General features: G+C 39.9%; 1 protein-coding gene across 1 annotated transcript; it reads right to left on the bottom strand.

Moving 5' to 3' along the window:
• Positions 1-1,664: 1,664 nt before the first annotated feature.
• On the bottom strand, positions 1,665-19,643 carry tm7sf3 (transmembrane 7 superfamily member 3). The gene is made up of 12 exons (XM_034863371.1): positions 19,562-19,643; positions 15,918-16,072; positions 13,413-13,563; positions 12,642-12,762; positions 10,114-10,285; positions 9,326-9,503; positions 8,629-8,715; positions 5,429-5,509; positions 5,161-5,313; positions 4,552-4,652; positions 3,173-3,335; positions 1,665-2,667 (listed from the first exon to the last, which is right to left on the bottom strand). The coding sequence occupies exons 1-12, from the start codon at positions 19,641-19,643 to the stop codon at positions 2,414-2,416; spliced, it is 1,698 nt and encodes a 565-aa protein (XP_034719262.1). The 3' UTR covers positions 1,665-2,413.
• Between the last annotated feature and the right edge of the window lie 1,436 nt (positions 19,644-21,079).

Here is a 21,079-nt window from a genome sequence, read left to right as displayed (position 1 = left end):
CCCCCCCCCCCCCCCCCCCCAGTGTTTCTGAACCAACACTACACCAGGGCTGAATTGCTTTGGGTGTGATTTATGTTGAATTATAAAGAGATGAGAGCAGGATTTTTTTTTTTGGGGGGGGGGATTTTTTTACCAGCCACTCTATAGATTACCATTGTTTACAATCAATCCAACGTTATATTTTATATGGCACTTTTCATACATAAAAATGGAGCAGTGGTTGATACAATCCCTCACCCCCATAAACACACAGATATACACATACAACACGCCATCATATGTGTGGAAACAACAGATATAGATAATGAAATACATAAATGAAAGCTCTGAACGATAGCTAGAAAGTACATAAACTGTAAATTGTTTGTTTTTTTTTGGGCTGGTGAGTGAAGCAAATCTACCAGCTACATGCATACACATCCCAATACTGCACTAAAACGTGGCTTTGACTTCCATCTTTATAAATACTATTTAAGTAAGTTGTACAATTTATTTTTCCAACTTGTAAATACGTTTTTATTTGATCTTTTTGAATAGCTGTTACCTCTCACCACCAGTTCAGGGACAGCGGATGTCAAATAGCCTCCAGGCTAATTGTGGCTCATTTGACTTTTATGTTTAATTAGTGTGCGTTGTCCCTGATAAATAAACCTGAAAATAAAATAAAATATCCCAATTTGGAATCAATAATGCCCATGTTATCATGTTTTACCAGCATTTGACCAGTGGATGGTGCTAGTTTCATTCCCTGGATGGGAAGGTGGGGACAACTACACAAGTAAAAATATTTTTTTTTTCCTATTTCTATTTTTAATTCTATTTTTATTCATTCATAATGTAGCACAGCAGACCGTCGTTAGCTTAACTGGAGTCAGCTGTTATCAGCTGGGATTAGTTTACCGAGACTAGTCAATCAGTCCCACGGGAATCTGGACACTCCTCCAAGGCAAAGGGAAAGGGGACGTTTTTCACATGTCAGCACAGGTGTTGCTAATTGAATTAATGACGGCTGCGTTCCATTCAGCTGCTTTGATTTCAGGATCCTGTGCTTTTCCAACTATGACGAGTTCAAATGTCTGCTGTGAAAAAAGGCCTGAGACATGCATTCAAAGTGAGTGTGGTTAATACCGAGTAGCTTTGGTTTTAGAAATGATATATATTTAATATTCACATTTTAGCATGACCACAGGAAAGATCAGAAAGCTTTTCTTTTTTTTTCACCCATAGGCATTTATTTAATATCAAAACATGTTAAATTACAAATTACTATTGATCTCATGTTCTCATAAGCATGTGAAAAAGTCCAGAGAACAGAGGTTGTGGAGAGAGTACCGTAATAAAAGAATGAAGGGCATTTTCCGTGCTTAAAGACCAACGTTGAAGGTCAGTTGTCGCAGTGCATTGTGGTCTAAAACAGGGTGGTGAAACCCTGCGAGAAAAGTCATGGCACACAGGCGGCAGATTAAAACATGAACGGATGAACCCATGATTCATCATTCCTAAAATCCAGTGTGCAAATGACAAAAAAAAGACTGCTGATTGCAAAGTTACGTCCAATCAAAGACACACAAGCGAGCAAGAGGTTAAAACAACCCTGTTGTGAGAACATTCCAACATTACAGGCTAAGACGTGAAAACTGTGCAATATCGCCGTCGTCAGTTACTTTTGTTGCTTATTTGTGACGTCCGTCCTCCGTTCACTGACCTGCCTCACGACATCCAGGGCTGAATGGCACATTTAGAACTTAGTCATCAAATCATCACGCAAGCAGTAATAACTTTAGGGTCAACTCAAGTCTGGCCCGAGAGGGTGTAGTTCAAAGCCAAACTGCAACATCGGGGTGGACGCGGTAGTTTTAGAAGCCAGCTGAGCGACAACAAAAGCAGATGTTTTGTTGCTCTGACGACGCCGTTGTTCCATCGCTCCAACCGTCCACGGATGAAATGCCTCGTCGCTTTTGGTAACGCTTAGTAGTTTGGGTCTTTAGTGCAAGAAGCAGCGGGCACCGTGAACGCATCACTGGCTACATTTGAGACATTCAAAGATAACTACAGTTTCAGTGGTCATGTCAGTGTTAAATAAAAAGTGGCGTTCGGGAAAATGAAATAAAACAGGTCGCAGTCTTTGCATACATTTAAAGAAATTAAAATCCACCTGGACAGTGTCAGTGCTTTAAATCCCGCTTAGTAGGAGGGAGGGGGGTCTTCCCCTCTGTGGTCCAGACCTATGCACGTGTAATAACGTTTTTTTGTCTACGAGCCGGTGAACGCTTCGATGTTACCAGCCACTCAGTAGACTGCCATAGTTTGTTTTATGGCTGGTAAGTGAAGCAGATCGACCCGCCGCCGCTTGTAGATGGCACTAAATGTGAACCCTGAATGAGCCTTTTAGACGCAGTGGCGTGCGCGGCCTTCACAGGAGCAGGGGTGTGTGTTCTCCGGCCGGCTCCGTCCTCTTGGTGAGCTGGCGCACTCGGGCCAGCAGGCGGTCGGCCAGCGGCGGGAAGTGGTGGCTCGGGTCCAGCACGTTGGTCTTGCGCCGCTCGCGTTCCTGCAGCCACATGAGGTACGGGCTGGGCGGGAAGAACGGGCGGGAGCGCTCACGGTACAGCTGCAGCACGATGCCGCACACGCCCAGCCCCACCCACACCGTGATCAGGATGTAGTCTGATGGAAAGGGTGGGGGTGGGGGGGGGGGGAGATACGAATAAAATAGGGCAAAATGACAGCATTTTATTTTACTTTCAGTAAATATAATATCAAAAAAGAGGAATAACAAATGTTAACCCACATGTTAACAACACTCATTGATATAAATATTGCACATTAGCTAATCACCTTCTTTCCAATTTGATTTTGAAAAGGATTCATCGTTCAGCCCTGGATTAAGATGAGATTAATAAATGTGTGGAATTTGTGTGTGTTTTTTAAGATTTTTGGGGCATTTTTAGGCCTTTATTTGACAAGACCAATGAAGACATGAGGGGGGGGGGGGGGGGGAATGACACGCAGAAAAGGGCAGCAGGTCAGAGTAGAACCGGGGCCCACTGCGTCGAGGACAGAACCTCTATATAAGTGCGCCCCCTCTACCAACTAAGCTATCCGGGCGCCCAGACTATTGAACGTCTTGACTTTGTGTTGCTGAGACGTTGGACTCGAGTTGTGAACTCACCGAGGGTTTGGAATGGCACGTCGGTGACCGCGGCGCTGTAGTTGCTGTTGAGGAAGCGCTTGAGGATGTTCAGCGTGATGTAGGACAGGCTGGTGTAAACGTAGGCGTTGACGGCCAAAACGACGGCGTACGCCCCGACGATGCCGCACGTCACGATGTTGCCCTGGTGACAGAGAAACACAAAAAAACATTGCACTGAGTCTAGAAGAAGACACTTCATTACATTACATTTTTACAAGTTAAATGAGACACACACACTTTATTCTTACTTTTTTTTATATATACTGTACAGACCAAACGTTTGGTTACACCTTCTCATTCAATGCGTTTTCTTTATTTTCATGACTATTTACATTGCAGATTATCACTGAAGGCATCAAAACTATGAATGAACAGATGTGGAATTATGTACTTAACAAAAAAGTGGGAATTGTGGCAATTTTCTGAGTGACCGTCATTTCTTAAAGTAATGATTGCCACTTGTTTTTCTTTACTGAGCTGACCGGTTCTTGCCATAACATGAATTCTAACAGTTGTCCGATAAGGCCGTCGGCTGTGTATCAAACTGACTTCCGCACAACACAACTGATGGTCCCAACTCCATTAATAAGGCAAGAAATTCCACTAATTAACCCTGACATGGCCCACCTGTGAAGTGAAAACCATTTCAGGTGACTTCCTCATGAAGCTCAGTGAGAGAACACCAAGGGTTGGCAGCTCTATCAAAAAAGCAAAAGATGGCTACTTTGAAGAAACTAGAATATAAGACCTATTTAAGAGTTATTTCCCACTTTTTTGTTAAGTAAATAATTCCACAGGTGTTCATCCACAGCTTTGATGCCTTCAGTGATAATCTACAATGTAAATAGTCATGAAAAAAAAGGAAACGCATTGAATGAAAAGGTGTGTCCAAACTTTTGGCCTGCAGTGTATACTGTGTATATATATATATATATATATATTTAGTTTGCTGTGAAGGATCTCTGCTGAGACACAAAAAAATGGAAATTTGGCAAAATGAGATCTTCAATTTATTTTTATTTTGAGTTTTGGACTCACGTCTGCAACTCTATTTTTCACAGTGAATTACTAATGGGACATTCGAACGGACCCTGAGGACAAGTAAGCGAGCGGTTATACGAGACAAACAAATACTAAAAAGTGAATTTGAGCTTTTCTTAAAGGAATACTCCAAGAAGTGTATGTCTGGCCATGTTGTGACTGTTTCAGCTATGTCGTGTTATTTCTTTTGTGAAAATACCGTTTCATGTTCACATTATTTAAATTCTTTATTTTGGTCCAACAAGACATTCCTAATACCACCACTAGATGTCGCCATGGTAACAATCTTGTATCCTGTCTTGTGTTTAGTCAGTTACCTCTCTCGGCCAGCGCACGAAGAAGAGCGGAACAATGAACATGATGCAGCAGAACGTCACCCAGAAAACCGCATCTGAACGCCTGAACAAATCCAGGTCACCTGAACAAAGACACACACAAACACACACGGAAAACACTCTGGCTGGTAAATCGTTCGAAAATGTCAGATACCAATACTGTGACTTCGATACCGGTTCCTGAACGAGACTTTTTTCAAAATCAATTATTATAAAAAAAAAAAACATTTAATAAAAAATAAATTACAACATTACTTCACAAATCTTAGTATTTATTGTTCAGCTCTTCCTATGTGAGCCCGGTCTCTGTGTAACAGAGTCTTTCCTGTGTGTACAGGAAAAACAGCCAATCACAAACATCACTAGATCTTGGTAGAAGCATGCTGCATGCTAATTGGCTCACTGCCGCTGATGAGATTTACTCAATTAATATTAGCTTTGTAGCAATGTTCATTACTATCAAAAAGTAACGAACTACAGCTTTAAATGACAAGACATTTTTTGATACTTTAGAGGTAATTCGGTCAGTGTCTAAAAAAAATGATCAAAATTGGTACTCAGCCAAACTCAGTATTTATTTTTTATTCCTACCAAGAGGAGTGAAGAAGACGGTGGAGGCGATGAGGAAGCCAAGCATCAGTCCAACCACGAAGATGCAGGCCATGACTGAACCGAAACGCCACCAGCTCATCACCAGGAGGACGCCGCCCACCACGCCGATCACTGCCGACAGGGCCAGACACACTGCACGCACACACACACACGGTTACTTAATGTGGCGTGTCCTCATTCCTACAAAGTGGCTTTGATCACAGACAGAAAGGGCTGCAAATGATCAAAGTGGAGAAAGACAACTCACTGTCATAGTCCAGTCCTGTGGTCCTTCTGCTCAGCACAAAGAAGAAAAACATGGCAAAGCTGAATCCCATGCAGAACAACTCTGCAAGAACAGGAGAGAGAGAGAGAGAGAGAGAGAGAAGGATCACAATAGTTCATACATAGACCCAGGAAAGACCTGTATATGACCTGCATACAACATTGGAGGCTGAGTCCCGTTCATTCCTACGAGCGTTGCTCAGTGGCTCATGAAGCTATCATAGAGTCAAACATGACCCGGAGGATCGGCAGTAGGAAGATAGTCGATACCGATACTACTTGCGATTTCAATGTTCTGCTTAAATACGACTGATTGCTTGTTGAATAAAAAAAAAAAAAGGTATTCATTTACGATTTTCTTCTTTCTTCTTTTACTGAACAAAATGAACGTTGATTTTTAATGTAAAAGGCACCACTTAAAAAACAATGCCAGTTTCATTGTAGAGTGCAGTGTTCTGCTGATATGTTTCTTTATCTTTTTTTTCTTTTTTCTTTAGAGTGTGTTTTTCCACATGTTGCAGCCTTCCGCGATGTTTAATGCAACAGGTCATACTGCGATGGGGATTAAAATAGAGCAGCCGCACTAGAGACCTCCGCTGGCCGAGGCAGGCCACTTCTGGTTTAGCGCCCTGCTAGAATGGATCAACTGAACTTCCAGGATAGAGCCTGACATCTGTCACGCTTTGGCTCTTCCCTTCTGCTCTCTGTGTGTCACCGTGCTACGGGAAATAACGACAACCTTCAAACTAGCAAGCCACACGCTGAAAATAGCAAGTTTTAACCCTCCTGTTGTTCTTGGGTCAAATTTGACCCGTTTACAAAAACTTTCTATAGCAAAACTATGACAAAAGAACATTGAAAAAAGTGACAAATGTTGGAACAAACTACAAAAATGCAGGGAAATTAAATCAACAAAAACATTCTTTTTTAAACACTGAAAAAGTGGCCAAACAACATAAAAAAGAACCTCGGAAAAATCGGAAATAGTGACAAAACATCAAAAACATTTGAAAAGCAACAAAATAAGTTTTTAAAAATTTCTAAAACATGAATTAAAAAACAACAAAGTGACAAAAAAATAGGAATAAAACATCAACAAGCGTCGAAAAAGAACAAAATGATAACATTTTAAAACACAAAGCTGCAGGTCGATGGAAAGACAACACAAGGGTTAAAGAAAACATAGATAGTTACTATATTGTGTTAACACTTCATTTAATATTCATTAAATATTCTTTTGCAGGGCTGCAAATGTTCCTCCAAATCAAGTTCCCTCCAGAGTTCCTGGCAATGCAAGACTAGCGCTCTGCTAACTTGAATGGGGATTAAATGAATATATCCCGCGGCTCTTCTAGACTTTCTAACCAAATTAGTGAAATGAGTCATTTTGCAGTGGTGTCACTCCAAAAAATGTATCTGATTTACAGAAATATAGTTTGCCATGAAAGCCTATGGGAAAAAATCTTTAAAGGCCCCATGACGGGCCGGGAGTTTGTTTTTTCTGATTGGGCGCTATGTATAATTTCCTTCAAAGCAAATTCTAGGGTCTGGGGCACACATGTCTCTGATCACTCTCCACAAACATGACTAATGCTCCTGAGAACCCAGCTGCTGGAAAAACACTCCTTACAACTCTGTCTCTTATAGATCTAGGAGATCTACTGGCAGCAGCAGCAGAGGCCGATCCCAAAGGCGGGTCCAGTATGGACCAAAAACATTGCTGCATCACATGCTTCATGGGATTAAGTAACAGTATCCCCACTTCTTTGGTGTACTGTATCAGCCCCACACCAGAGCTTAGCTTCCGTTTGAGCCGTTTTCTACGTCCCTTTGAGGAAGATGCAAACATGCAAACATGAAGACCGACTAACCACTGATGGATTCTGTTGATCTTAAAGTGGATTGTGGCTGGAAAAAAAACAGTTCAATTTAATTTTCAATTGAATATTATTTATAGTGTCTAATCATAACAGATGTTATCTCTGGCAGGTTTGTACTCAAGATCGGTCTTGGTACTCTTTTTTGAAGGTCTCTGTCTCGTTTCGGAATCAAGCATTTTTTTTTTTTTTACTCCGTCTTGTCTCGGCTTTGTATGAGGAGGACTCTGGATTTTATTTCCAGACTGGTCAATATCACTAAATTGCCTGTGCATTGTATCATTACATTATCATTTCTGTGACTGGATGTAAAACCTAAAACTTTGAGGTCTCAACCCCTCAAAGTCTTGGTCCTGTCTCAGTCTCAACCCCTAAAAGTCTTGGTCCTGTCTCGGTCTCAACCCCTAAAAGTCTCGGTCATGACTCTGTCTCAACCCCTAAAAGTCTCGGTCATGACTCTGTCTCAACCCCTAAAAGTCTCGGTCACGACTCTGTCTCAACCCCTCAAAGTCTCTATCTTGTATCCGCCCCGATAAACTCTGGTCTTGGTGATGACTTAGTCTTGGTTTGACTTGACTACAACACTGCTCTCAGGACAACACTGATCTCAGGACACTTTAGGGATAGCGTAGGGGTAGACCACACTGTAATTTACAAAGACCCAACAAGAAAAACTGTGATTTTTGCCGAAAAAATGCTAATTTGCAGGTATAGTAATATTTATCTCAGGAGAAACGTAATCTAGCTTAACGGCTGTACACTGGTTGGAGAAAGCATGACACCCGGCCCTCCCTACTCGCTATCTCCGCTATCGGGGCTTGGCCCCGCCCAGGACGGTTGTGATTGAATCTTGATTTAGTTTAGAGAAATAACGATTTTGTTGTGGAGATAGGTCTGGCTATGAGAGACTAACTCTTTCAGTTTTGAGTAGAAACAGTCCGGTTGTAGAGAAACCCGGTTTTCTCAGACTTTGAAATAAAGAGCTTGATTCTTGGGCTTGAAATGACTTCCAAATGAATCCCATACACAGGCTAATGAACCAGCTGGAACCTTCATTTACAGATTTCACAACTGCCTCCATGTTTTACTACACCACAAATAAAGTACAGCTAAAATCACCAAGAGTTGAATGAACTACTAATTAACTTTGGTTAAGTATAACGAGGGGACCTTTGTCTCTTTGTACTGAACTCACTAAGATGTCCCCCGTAATATGAATGTTCTGCAATGGAATTTTAATACAACTATAATATACAATATGACAACACAATACTAAAGTTACATAAAGAAATGTCAAACTACTCACCACATTTGAAGAATCGATGCCCGAAGAAGCAGACAAACAGACCAGCCAAGCCAGCAACGGTGAAGAAAAGCTTAGTAGATATCTTTCCTGAAAATGAAATAATAACTATATTAAATAATTAAATGATGAAAAATTATTTAGATTGAGGATCCCATGATTTCAAAACACTAAAAATAAACTTGTTAGATGCAGTTTGCAATTGCATCACAAGACTGTTCCATTGCCAAACGGGTGTTATATAATAAATTGACCTCATGTCAAGGTTTTCACAACGCAGTATTAAAAAAAAAATACATTTTGTTTAATGTGTGATGAAAGCAAAAAAAAAAAAAGCAAAAAAAAGGAGAAGAAATCCAACAAATGCAAAATTACCAGCAATGAAATAAAAGACCAGTAGGTAAAAAAAAATTTTATTTTGTTATTGTCATGGCAAAAAAAACTGGCGCAATTAACACACGCTGCGACGCATTGCGAAAGACACTCCTGAATTGATTTCCTTGACTTTGATTTAAATTCATCAAGCAGTTTGTTGATTTCCACAGTTTACTGAAAGCAGCAGAACTGAGTACACTTTAATATCCGTTTATCCTAAGTAATATCGTTATTGTGATATTCAACAACGTTATAGCATATATTCCTATTGGGCAGCCCTACTGGAGAGCGACACGTTCAGTACGTGAAGCACGCCGGAGCTCACCGAGTGTTTGACAGCCGTCCAGGGAGGAGGCGAAGCTGCAGGCGTAGGTGTGGGCGGAGACGTAGGAGGCCGAGGTGTTCAGCAGCGGGTCTCTGACCACCACTGAGAAGATGACGCCCTGACCGGGGATGGAGTTGAACACGGCCATGCTCATGTCTGATGATAACAGCGTCAAGACCTGCAGCAAGACGGGGGGGGGGGGACAGAGACAAGCAGCGTCTCAGCTGTTGTACTTCTAATATTTACCAATAGCCATCGTTAATCATGTTCTTATTAAAGGTCCCGTACCATGCTCATTTTCAAGTTCGTACTTGCATTTTGGGTTTCTCCTAGAACATGTTTACATGCACATTATTTTTCTCATACTGTCTGTATATACCTGAGTTCACCCTTTGTCTGAAACGCTCCATTTTAGTGCCTATCTTTTTTGGCCCAGTCTTCTCTGATTGGTCAGCTCAGGGTCTCTGCGCTGTCATGGCAGCCGGGGAATGAGTGTAACAGCAATGCTGCGGCATTTCATACATTCAGTATATATAGTATAGTTGTGACATCACAACAGTACAGAAGACCTGGCGGCTCGTTTAAAGGCACAGTTTTTCATTACGGGCTGTGTGCACTGAGGGTTTTAATACTGTATTTATAGTATTTATGCAGCACCTTGGCCTGCCTTATAATAAAAAGACATGAAAATCTCACTTTTAAACAATATGGGACCTTTTAAAGCAGCTAAAATATATGAAACTCAAGCACTTATCGGCAGGTTAATAGTCATGTTCTAGCTGCCCTACCCGTTTGCCGTTCTCCATCATGCCCTGGACGTTAGCCACGGCCTGAATGCCATTGAACAGGCTGCGCTCTGATAGGTCGTTCTCTGGCAGGAAGTACTGGTAGATGTCATACTGTAGCCGCCAGCGCGTGGTGCTTTCTGTCGATTTGTCGCAGGCCTGTGGAGTTTCTCCCCTGATGGAGAGAAAGGACAATCATGAAACATCAGACTGCCTATCTGTGAAGTTGGTTTCAGTTATACTAATAGGTAAATGCCTAAAGCTCTCTTCTACTGTAATTGACAATACAATTTGTTCAATAAAAGAATGTTGGAATGGATTTCCTTTTTATTTGTTTTAAATTCAACAAGCAGTTTGTTTTATTTTAGCAGAATACTGAAAGCGGCAGAACTGAGTACACATTAATAGTACCTTGCTCATGTGCGTTTCAACTTTATGACAAAAAAGGTTTTTAAAACTTGAGATAACAACAGTAGTCCTGGCTCTATAGTGCGTGGACATATTTATGTTTATATGCAATTAAACAGACCCTCGGGCTGTGCAATTTATCACATTTGAATCCCAATTTTGAATCTGGCTCGATCACAAAAACAGTATAATCAGGTAAAAGGATTATTTCGCACATTACATTTTGCAAGTGAAGTCCTATTTTGTCTTGTGTTCTGAAGGGGAATTCAAAAAGTTCAACAGGTAAAGTGTTAACCCTCATGTTGTCCTCGGGTCAAATTGACCTGTTTTCCTATATCAATCTTTTCTTTTTAACTACCCAAAATAACATGACTGATTCCACACAACGCTCTTTGTCAAGTACAAATCTCTACTTTCATTCATTTTGGGGTGTCTTATTCAATTCTATAGCATTTGGAGTGAAAAAACTTGAAGTGGTTTTGAAATAGTATTGAGTAAAAGTTGACATATTCCAGTCTGTGATTATCCATCAACATACAATCCTTTCATTTAAGTCTAAATAATTCCTAATTTTTGCTTTTCTAACTCAAACATTAGGTAATTCCAAATATAACTGTAAAAATAAAGTTCATAAGTTAGTGTTCTGTAGTGTTGAAAATGTCCAAAAAAAGTGTTAAAAAATGGGAGAACAACGTAAGAAAAGTTAAAAACATCAATAAAAAACATCAATAAAAGTGGTGATTTTAAATTTTGACGGAAGACATCACAAGGGTTAAGGGGAGTTTCCCAGTCCAAGGTGTTTTCACGATTTGGTTTGTTTAAATCTATCAGTTTTTTGTTTGTATTTTTAAAGCTTATTAACTCCCATCTGTCCAAAAGTCAATGAGTAAGTGTGTTAAATAAACGCAATTCCAGCATTGATCAAAATAATTGTAAATAGGATTTTTTTTCTTTTTCATAATTGAGCAGCCCCTACAGACACACTGAATAGAGGCAGAGAATGAGAGAGGGACAGAGAGAGAGAGATACAGTGAGTGGGTGAGTGAGTGTGAAAACACTCACATTATTTTGTAACTGTGTGAATTGTTCTTTGTTCTGTGGTTTACCGGCACAGTGTGTAGACTGCAACAGTGAGTCTGAGTGTGTGAATGCTGACAGCCCCAGATTTTGCTGTGACTGCAAAAGGTGTATTGAGTAAACTGATTTAACACAAACACACACACACACACACACACGCACGCACACACACGTGTTGTTGGGGGTAGAAGCTAAACTGAGACAAGACCCTTGTATACTTCCGTGTCATAGCACAACATGGTGGCAGACTCAATCCTGAATTTTGAATCACAGACTGTGCCTTTACACTGCATTTCTCTGTATCGTAGACTCGGCTGTGTCCCCATTATATACTACAAATTAATCCTACGCAGGTTGGGAATGTGTTACTAACTGATATTTAACAAACTTAAGTATACTCAAAGACTAAATGCTGTGGGTGTGGTCATAGATAATAATAACAAATTACATTCAGTTTGAAATGTGAAGTGACTTGAACGGCCTCATAAGACAAAGCCACTAAGTATTCGTCCAAACCAATGGTGGTAATGGGCTGAAAAGTAAATTTGCCACATTTTTAGGCACGCGGTTTGGTATTTCCCAAATCTTCCCGCAATGAAACAACCCTTTGAGATATTCCTCCCTGCACCACAACAGCCAAAGTGATAAAGAACTGAAAGCAGAAAGATTCTCTTCCTCAAAAGCATGAACACACTGGGAGAAACCAAACCTGACTCGAGTTTTAAAAACAGTGGAGTCTGTGCTGCTACAGCCTGGCAGGTAATGACACAACAGGAAACGACTCAACAAGTGAAGGAGACCTCTGTTTATCTGCACCAAGACAGCTTTATGACACATAACAGACATTGACTATGAATCAGACACAGCGGAGCAGGGGGAGGAATGTATATGTGACAGAGAGAGAGCACAAGATCCTTTCAGAGCATATATAACATTATTTATGTCATATACAGCATATGTATGTGAGCAGCGAGTTGCTTCTGCTTGCGGTTAAACAGGCTGAACAGGAATTTGAGAAGGCGATGCCAATCAGTTGAGCGTGTTACCTCTCGTATCCTAGGTTCGCTGGTGCAAAACGGATCGTGGTCTCATAGAGGTTGTAGTGGATGTAGACGTTTGGGTCGATGTCCAGGTTGAACTCCGTGTTGCAAGCACCAGGCACCGGATCTAAAAGAGAAACAAATTCAATGTCAGCTGCTTCAATGGGCATGCATAGACAAAAAAACACTCCCTTGAGGGGTTAGTTTTTTTTTTTTTAAGAGTTTTATTTGTGCAAGCCTACTGAGTTAAACATGCACACTGATGGATGCTAATGAATTTGCTATTAGGACTAATGAAATATAAAGGGGTTAAGATCAAGATTAACTTACTCCTACCTCTTTTGAATAATCTTACTTGAGTTGCTTATTTGTTGCTTATACTGTATGTTGCTGACAAGCTTGTTTTTTTTTTTTTTCTTTTATTATGGCATATAAGTTTGACTTTGTTTGTATTATATTTTTTCAACTTGTTCAATAAATTGACTTGAATGTTTCAACACACTAAAAAGGATTATGACTATCACGCACAATGAATGTCGGTGCCCGCTCATGGTCTGCACAAACTTCCTCAAGTCAAAATCACCATATCGCACAATAAACTGAGATCTTTTTTAGCCTGTGGTGAGAGTTACCACGCAGAAACGGTTTTCATGAACTCTAGCTGCAACTTCCTGGTTTTCGACTCCTCTTGCAAGACTCAAAATTGAGTGGCAAAAATCAGAAAGGAAGCCCAGAATATGATCGCCCAGAGAAGTGTTTACGAAGAAGAAGAGGTACCTGTGCCGGAGTATGGGAGGATGACCCCTGTGCCTGCCACGGTGTCCCCATCAGGAGAAGACAAAAACAAGGAGAGGGACACTTGGCCCGGCTGCAGAGCCGACAGCAGCCCCAAGTCCACAGCAGTTAGGGAAAGACCCAGGCCTGGCATCTGCACCAAAACACAAATAGCAGCTTGTCAGAGGAAAATTTTAAAAAAAGGAAATAAACAGTAGGATTACAAGCATGACATCGCATGTCATTTAGCTGACACTTTTATCCAAAGAAACTTCCAATTAAGTGCATCCGAGTCCGAGTAATGCATACTCAGTTCTGCTGCTTTCAATTCTGCTAAAATACAACAAATTTCTTGTTAAATTTATTTAAAACAAATGATTTGTATTGAACAAATTGAAGATTCAATTACACGTAAAAGGCAGCACAGACAAAATGACAGTTACATTTTAAAGTGCCATTTTCTACTGAAATACAAATCTGTCTTTTGTGATATGATGCAGCCTTTTGCAATGTGGTTATTGCGGCAGTTGATATTGCAAGGATGATTTTGAAAAAAAACTATATATATATATATATATATATATATATATATATATATATATATATATATATATATATATATATATATATATATATATATATATATATATATATATAATGCAGCCCTAGTAAGTGCAACTGTTAGTGCTATAAATATGCCCCCCCAAAGGTGGAATTAGCAGAATACTGAAAGCAGCAACAATGCAGAACTGAGTACACTTTCATATCTGTAGTTATGGCGTGTAATATCATTATCACAATAAAGCAACGTTATTGCATATCACATATTTTCCTCATATGGTGCAGCATAGGCAAGATATAATTTTTTTAGGGAACGTACCATATATATATATATTTATATTAGCCACACGTTTTTCAGTGAGAAAATGCCAAATAAGTGTTGTGTGACAAGCCTGGCAGCATCTTAGCACTACGCCCCGAAGTGTGAGTCTCAGTCCAACTGCTCATACAATCCCCCCCGTTGTACGACACTCGTCTTATTGTTGCTGTGAGACAGTGCTGGAGTGGGTAGAGATAGAGATTCAATGTGGTTTTTTTAACAAATTGATCTAATACGCCGCAGACGTAGAGCAACTTCAAACCATGTAATTGCAAGTGTGTAAATGCTTAACAGCTTATTATGACTTAATATAAATTTCTCCTCTGGTGAAGATAAACTAAAGATGAAATGGACAGCGATAACCACACTGCCTGATAAAACAAATAAACATTTAAAAAAATAAGGATCTTGTGGTTTACTTCCAGTGAGTGAGTGAGTGATAGAAAGAAAGAAAGGGAAAAGGAACTGAGTGCAAAATAGATAACAATATAAAAGGAAGTGTGTGGTGTGCATGTTTGCTTTATATTTAACGCTGTGTGTTTGTGTTTGAATAACACACTCCCTCTTTTTCTCATCTTGGTTGCCGTTCATTTGCGTCAACGGGAGACATTTGATGCCACCGAGGACCTCGTGGATTTGTTTTCTTTCTTTTTCCATCACCAAGGACAAATACAGTTAAACTAAACGGGACGTTGCAGCGTGGAGCCGATCCCCCTGAGACTTCTGGGAGCGAGGCCAGAAGGTTTTCCCTCAGGGCCGCCCTGTCTGCCACTCATGACCAGCACACTGTACGTCAGCTGACTGGCCCCTGGTCTCTCAGGGGGTCAGACGACCTCGCTTACAAAGCCCCATTCATTAATCAGAGCTAGAACTAACTGCCCGCTCATGCACTATTAAGCTAACTTTTAATATCACAGATTGCGTAAAATGCGTAAAATAATGGGAATCACACGATTAAGGGTGTGGAGAGAAACTCGGGAAAAGCAAACACGATCGGGCATTTGATTAGCTGATTTAACAGAAAATGTTACATCTTTAAACTCAACATCACTGAGCTTTCATCCTGCTAACTGCCTTTACTGCCTCGACAGCTTGCAGTCAGGGTCCAAAATGAACTTTTTCCTCCACCAGCCAAATGGCTAGTGTAATGTTCAAATTGTACCAGCCACTCAATAGATTACCATTATTTCTTTGGGCTGGTGAGTGAAGCAAAACTACCAGCCACTTGCATACATTTAGGACTCCTCCATCAAAAAAAAGCTTTTCAATAAAAAAAGGCAATTTCACATCATTTTGGACCGTTATTGGTACCATATCTTTTTCTAAAATGTTAAAGCAAATGAAGGTTCAAGACAAAACTTGCTAAAGACGTCCACTGGGGACCAACTACAACCATTACATCTGAGAAAACTTGTTTATTTACATTGATTTGGCTTAGAGCGGGGGGTCCCAAAACAGCCTTTAAAAAGGGGAAATGGGCCGGTAATTAAATAGTTTACAACTAATGTTTGAATCGACAAATCATGCAGTTCAGTCTCTGTGTCCTGTCCAGATAAGTGGGGGAGAGATATAAGAGATGTGTCTGTCAGTTGTCAAGCTGAAAAGTGCACATGTCGGCCCTTTCTCACCCGGGTGTAGGAGAGGGTGGCGTTGCGGTGCTGCGTGTGGAACTGCAGAGTGATGAAAGCGACCTCCGGGGGGATTCGGGACACCACTGCCTGCACCGTCTCATTCTGAGAGACGCTCACGTTCTGGAACGCTCCCGGCAGGAAAACCACCCGGTCTGGGAGAGAAAAGGAACAAGTCTGATCAATCACACATGATTTCACAGGTGTAGATTAACTGTGGTGTGCTGCCTATAAACTGCTCTGCTATAGTGTCCCCATGTACCCTGAGGCTCCGGGAGCAGAACGGTACTGTGTATGCTTTGTAGAATGGTTGTAATGCTTTAAATCACAAATATTACAAGCAAGTAAGTTTATGCATTTTTGTGCAATCAATCTCCCATGATTCCTTCCGCGTTTACAAGAGCCCTGCCATGCAATTACTCAGCCTATCTATGTAGTTAGACATTAATAGGGCTGGGTATAAAATGACTTCCCAAATCGATTTGCACGGTCCCATTCAAACAGTTCAAATTAATTCAATATCAATTACGTTAATTGAAATTCCAGTTACAATATCAGTTTTGGTTGGATATGAAAAGAGACCCTACGCGCCTGGGTAGCTCACCTAGTACAGCGTGTGCCCACATATAGAGGTTTACTCTTCAAAATGCGGCCCTTTGCTGCATGTCATTCCCCTCCTCTCTCTCTTTCCCTCAAATATCTTTTTTATAATGCACCAACTTAATGTTAATATAAATAACATTATTTATATTTATATAAATATAAAACAAAAAAGTTAATTTAAAGTACTTTTTACTTAATGGGTATTACATGACAAATACATCCAAGGTGAAAAGGCATGTATTAAAGGATGCATTTATCGATTTCTATTAGGATTTTATTTATCTATAACAAACATTATTTAAAACCCAGCCCTAGACATTCAGATTGTTTTCCTGTTTCAGTCAGTATTATTTACGGTGGAGAAGAAGACAACACTGACTGTGACGGAGGCCACAGTCCCTGACATCTCAGAGAGCAGCTTTAACAGTGGGTGCTCAGCAGAGAGGACGACATAAAACCAGGTCACTATTACATCAAGGAGGGTTCTTACGGAAAAGGCTGAATGAAGAAGTACACTGTGTTGAGTAATGAGGAGGTACTATATTGAAATACTGAAGCATTCTGTCACCATAACAGCTTGGGAGAAATCTAACAATGCAGTATCGACTTCTTTCATTTCAAGATGGGCTACAATTATGATTACTTTCACTATTTTCCCTATTGTAAAGCGACTGACCGGAACATGCCAGCTGTTCATTAACAGAAAAATGACCAGCACTGATTTCCATGGAACTTGATGGAAGGGTGTAGCATGGGCCAAGAAAGTACCCATTAAATGTCAGAGCAGATCAGAATCACAGGGCGGAATTATTTTTGTTTCTTTCTGTAACATTACAAATGGGATGTTTGTGCTGCATTCATGTGGTGTCGGAATAATCAAAAAAAATGTGTTCCCGACTGAAAAAAGAAAGAAAGGTCATGCTTTGGCGGAGGTTTCTTGTTGGCTTAGAAACAACTTAAAATATGCATGCAATAGATATAGTACAAGTGTAACATTCAGTAAAATAATTAGATTTTTTGTATTTGTCAGTCTTTAGGGGATATAAACATGATCTTTAACTGTTTATCTGAAACCTTTGGACCGGCCAGTTTTAGTAAAGCATAACATCCTGTGATCACTTGCTTATGTCAATGCTGTTTTTCCCTATTCAAATAAAGCAGCAATAATTGACCAACTCTGGCTGTATTAACTCTTAAGTAACCATTAACTGTCTGTCTAAGTAGAATGTGCAGAATAGCACTGACACTTGACCACGCTGCCACAGCAACCATCCACTCAAATTCACGGCAAGTGGTTTTTGCAATTACTGTTAAACTGACAATGTCATTCTAAAACATCTGTCACCATAGCAACTTTAACAGAAGCCTGGAAGATACTTTCCCACGCTATGATTTTAGCATATCTGTTTATCTCTTTCACAGATCGCACTTGATTTCAGTGGGCCTCAAAGTTTGCAACTTGCACAGCACTTGCATGACGTGAACTATGATCTTTTCAAAATAGCTGGACCCAATTTTGTTTTTATACTTACATTTGCCACTGTGTGTTACCGGCGGACTTCTAGCCGATTCACACATCACTTGTGCTGCATTTGAGTATTTGTCTGAAGACTTATACAAACACCTACATATAATTCCGTAATATAGTAGTTAGTGCTATCATGTGTATGGCCTTGTTGTATTTGTATGTTGCTGATGGGTCTCATACAGAGAGGAGGAATGTCAAGTAGGGAAACTAAAGCTGTGTAGATTTGTTGCAGGCAGCTCACACGTGAGGCCTTAACAACATGACTGTTTTTTGTTTGTTTTTCTACACGTGAACAAGAGCGGAAATGTGAGTCTCCGGCTTGTGTTAGGCAGAAACCTTAATCCAGGATATATATATATATATATATATATATATATATATATATATATATATATATATATATATATATATATGAAAAAAATCTATATTCTGTCCTGTAGATAAAAAACATCAAATAACATCTATCCATCCACCTACTGTATGTCAGAAAAACACACTGAAAAATCTAGATCTATTCAGATCTTATAACTTAGCATGTTTCACTTAAGTTTTGAACGGTTCTTGATTTTTTTTTTTTAATTTATGTCTAATTCAAAGTGATAGTGAGACATGTTAGAGTTCAGTGTCGCATGAGCTATTTTAGAGGTTTTCCCATCCTTACATTATGAACATAGGAGGGGGAAAACACTTGCATGGCATGAACCACCTGAAGCCCTAAAGCTGTAATATGTGATTTCCACATCTTATCAAACTACAGCAGATATGGTAGAGCATTAAGTCAGCTTGTTATTTCATCTCAACCTGCTGCTGCTATTCAGATATCTATTAGCAAAGTGTTTATTTACCTATCACTTGGTTTCACTGCTCCATTTCTTTACCACGGCCACCCTTTGTTTGAACTCTAAGGTCCCAGAGGTTTGACAGTGTTAGCTGAAATATTCTTGTTTATTTCTATTTACCAGATAAATTACAACTCTTTACTCTTATAAGCTAAATTGCACATCAACTGTAAACAACTCCTGTAATGCTACAGTTGTAATGACGTTATTGTATGACGACATTCTATTAACATCCCAATAGGAATATCACAGGAATATTAATGACATTTTACACTAGCTAATAAATATCCTGTTAAATATGTATAACCCCATATGTGACTATTCACTATATAAGTCTTTTTTTTGGGGGGGTGACTTGTGCTAGTACTCAAAGAGCTAAATAAATATTTGACCCAGAGTCTATTTGGGTGAAAGTATGACTGTTATAACTGCTAGCTAACGTTAGCTAAAGCTACCCAAATAACAAGTTGAGCCGAGTGAGACATCAGTGATTTAGCGGCATACAGTCTGAAGGAAGCACAAAGCGTCCTTTAACATAAATTAACGACACCCATTCTACAACATTAGCCAATTTATAACCCTATAATTATCGGTTTATAAAGGTTGGGAAACATAAATAACGTTGCTAACACTGAAAGTGCATCCAACTGCTGTCTCTTGCAACGTTTACTCACTTTCTACTTGAGCTTGGACTTCACAACCCAGGGGAAGCAGCAGCAGCAGCTGCAAAAGCGGGCACCAAATCCAACGAGACATTTTCCTCGGCTTCAACAAAACACTTCTATCTGCCGGTAAGTAAAACCAGTGTATTTGGGTAGACTAGAAGTCCCTGCAAACAGAAAAGCGACATGCTTGACTGCACCGAGAGGTTCAGCAGAGCGGTACTGCCAGCCTTCGCCCTCTGCCGCTCTGACGGATGAACAAACCTTCCGCGAGAATCGCGCCCACGGTCCCGCGATAACAGCTCCCCTCTCACACTCCACACCTTTTTTTTTTTTTTAAATCGTTGATTAAAATTAAGAGCGTTTTACTATTACTTCGTTTATATCTGTGTTGTTGGTGTCCATTCTTAACAGAACTGTAGGCTTTTGTAATGGCATGACATCAATGGCAAACTCCAAAACAAGCTTGACAAAGGGTTTGGGGGATGTGGATCTTGAAAATAGTGACTCTTTGATGACATCTACTCTCAGACCAAGGCTTATCACAACATCAGTCATTCATGCACTATTTTATGTGCACAAAATTATTTTAAAGTAGTAAAAAAGGGCTGCTTTTCTTGATTTATTACATTTACAGCCATATTATTCAGCTATTAAAATAATCATGTGGGATGTGGGAAGTTTTTGCTCGCCACTGTCGCACTGTTGCTTGCTCTGGAGGAAACTACTGGAACTGTTGGGTCCTTGTGGATTCTGGAGTGTGGTCTAGACCTGCTCTATCTGTAAAGTGTCTTGAGATAACTCTTGTTGTGATTTGATACTATAAATAAAATTGAATTGAATTGAATTGATGAATGCTTTCCAACATTACTTTTCTGGCTTGTTACAGCTCTGCAGCAGAGGGGGCATGTTACAGCAGATCCTGTGTGTTGGATAATGTTTTTATACCTGCTGTAAGTATATATACACACAGTACTGTGCAAAAGACTTATGCAGGTTTGGGAAAATGCTGTAAACTAAGAATTCTTTCAAAAATATAAATAATGGTTGTTTATTTTTATCAATTTACAATATGAAAATTGAGCGAACAAAAGAAAATCTAAATCCCATCAGTGTTTGGCGTTACTACCCTTTGCCTTCAAACCAGCATCAGTTCTTGGCTGTATTTCTGCAAATGGAGTTGGAGATTTGATCACGATTAATGGGGTCCTCAATAATGAGAGATACAGGCAGATACAGATACTCAATGCTGTCTGGAAGGCAAAGGGTGGTCACAACAAATATTTATGATAGTAGCCAGCCTGATTTAGATTCCTATTCTTTTCATTCACTGCATTTTGTTTGTGTGTATATTTTTTTAATTGATGAAAATAAACTAACACTTCCATTTTTGAAAGCATTTTTTGTTTACATTTTTTCATACCTGGACTGTGTGTGTGTGTGTGTGTGTGTAATATATATATACACTCACCGGCCACTTTATTAGGTACACCTGTCCAACTGCTCGTTAACACTTAATTTCTAAGCAGC

Source organism: Etheostoma cragini, chromosome 23 (genome assembly GCF_013103735.1).
Source record: "Etheostoma cragini isolate CJK2018 chromosome 23, CSU_Ecrag_1.0, whole genome shotgun sequence".
Taxonomy (NCBI): domain Eukaryota; kingdom Metazoa; phylum Chordata; class Actinopteri; order Perciformes; family Percidae; genus Etheostoma; species Etheostoma cragini.
Note: the sequence above shows the minus strand (reverse complement) of the source record. Positions and strands in the feature narration are given on the sequence as shown.

What these genes read in the sequence shown, in the direction of transcription:
- tm7sf3 (XM_034863371.1), bottom strand. Translation starts at nt 19,643, where the DNA reads ATGTCTCGTTGGATTTGGTGCCCGCTTTTGCAGCTGCTGCTGCTGCTT. An exon ending in GCATCGATTCTTCAAATGTG is followed by an intron (nt 5,510 to 8,628) that starts GTGAGTAGTTTG and finishes CTGTTCTTGCAG; the next exon opens with AGTTGTTCTGCATGGGATTC. An exon ending in TCGTGCGCTGGCCGAGAGAG is followed by an intron (nt 3,336 to 4,551) that starts GTAACTGACTAA and finishes CTCTGTCACCAG; the next exon opens with GGCAACATCGTGACGTGCGG.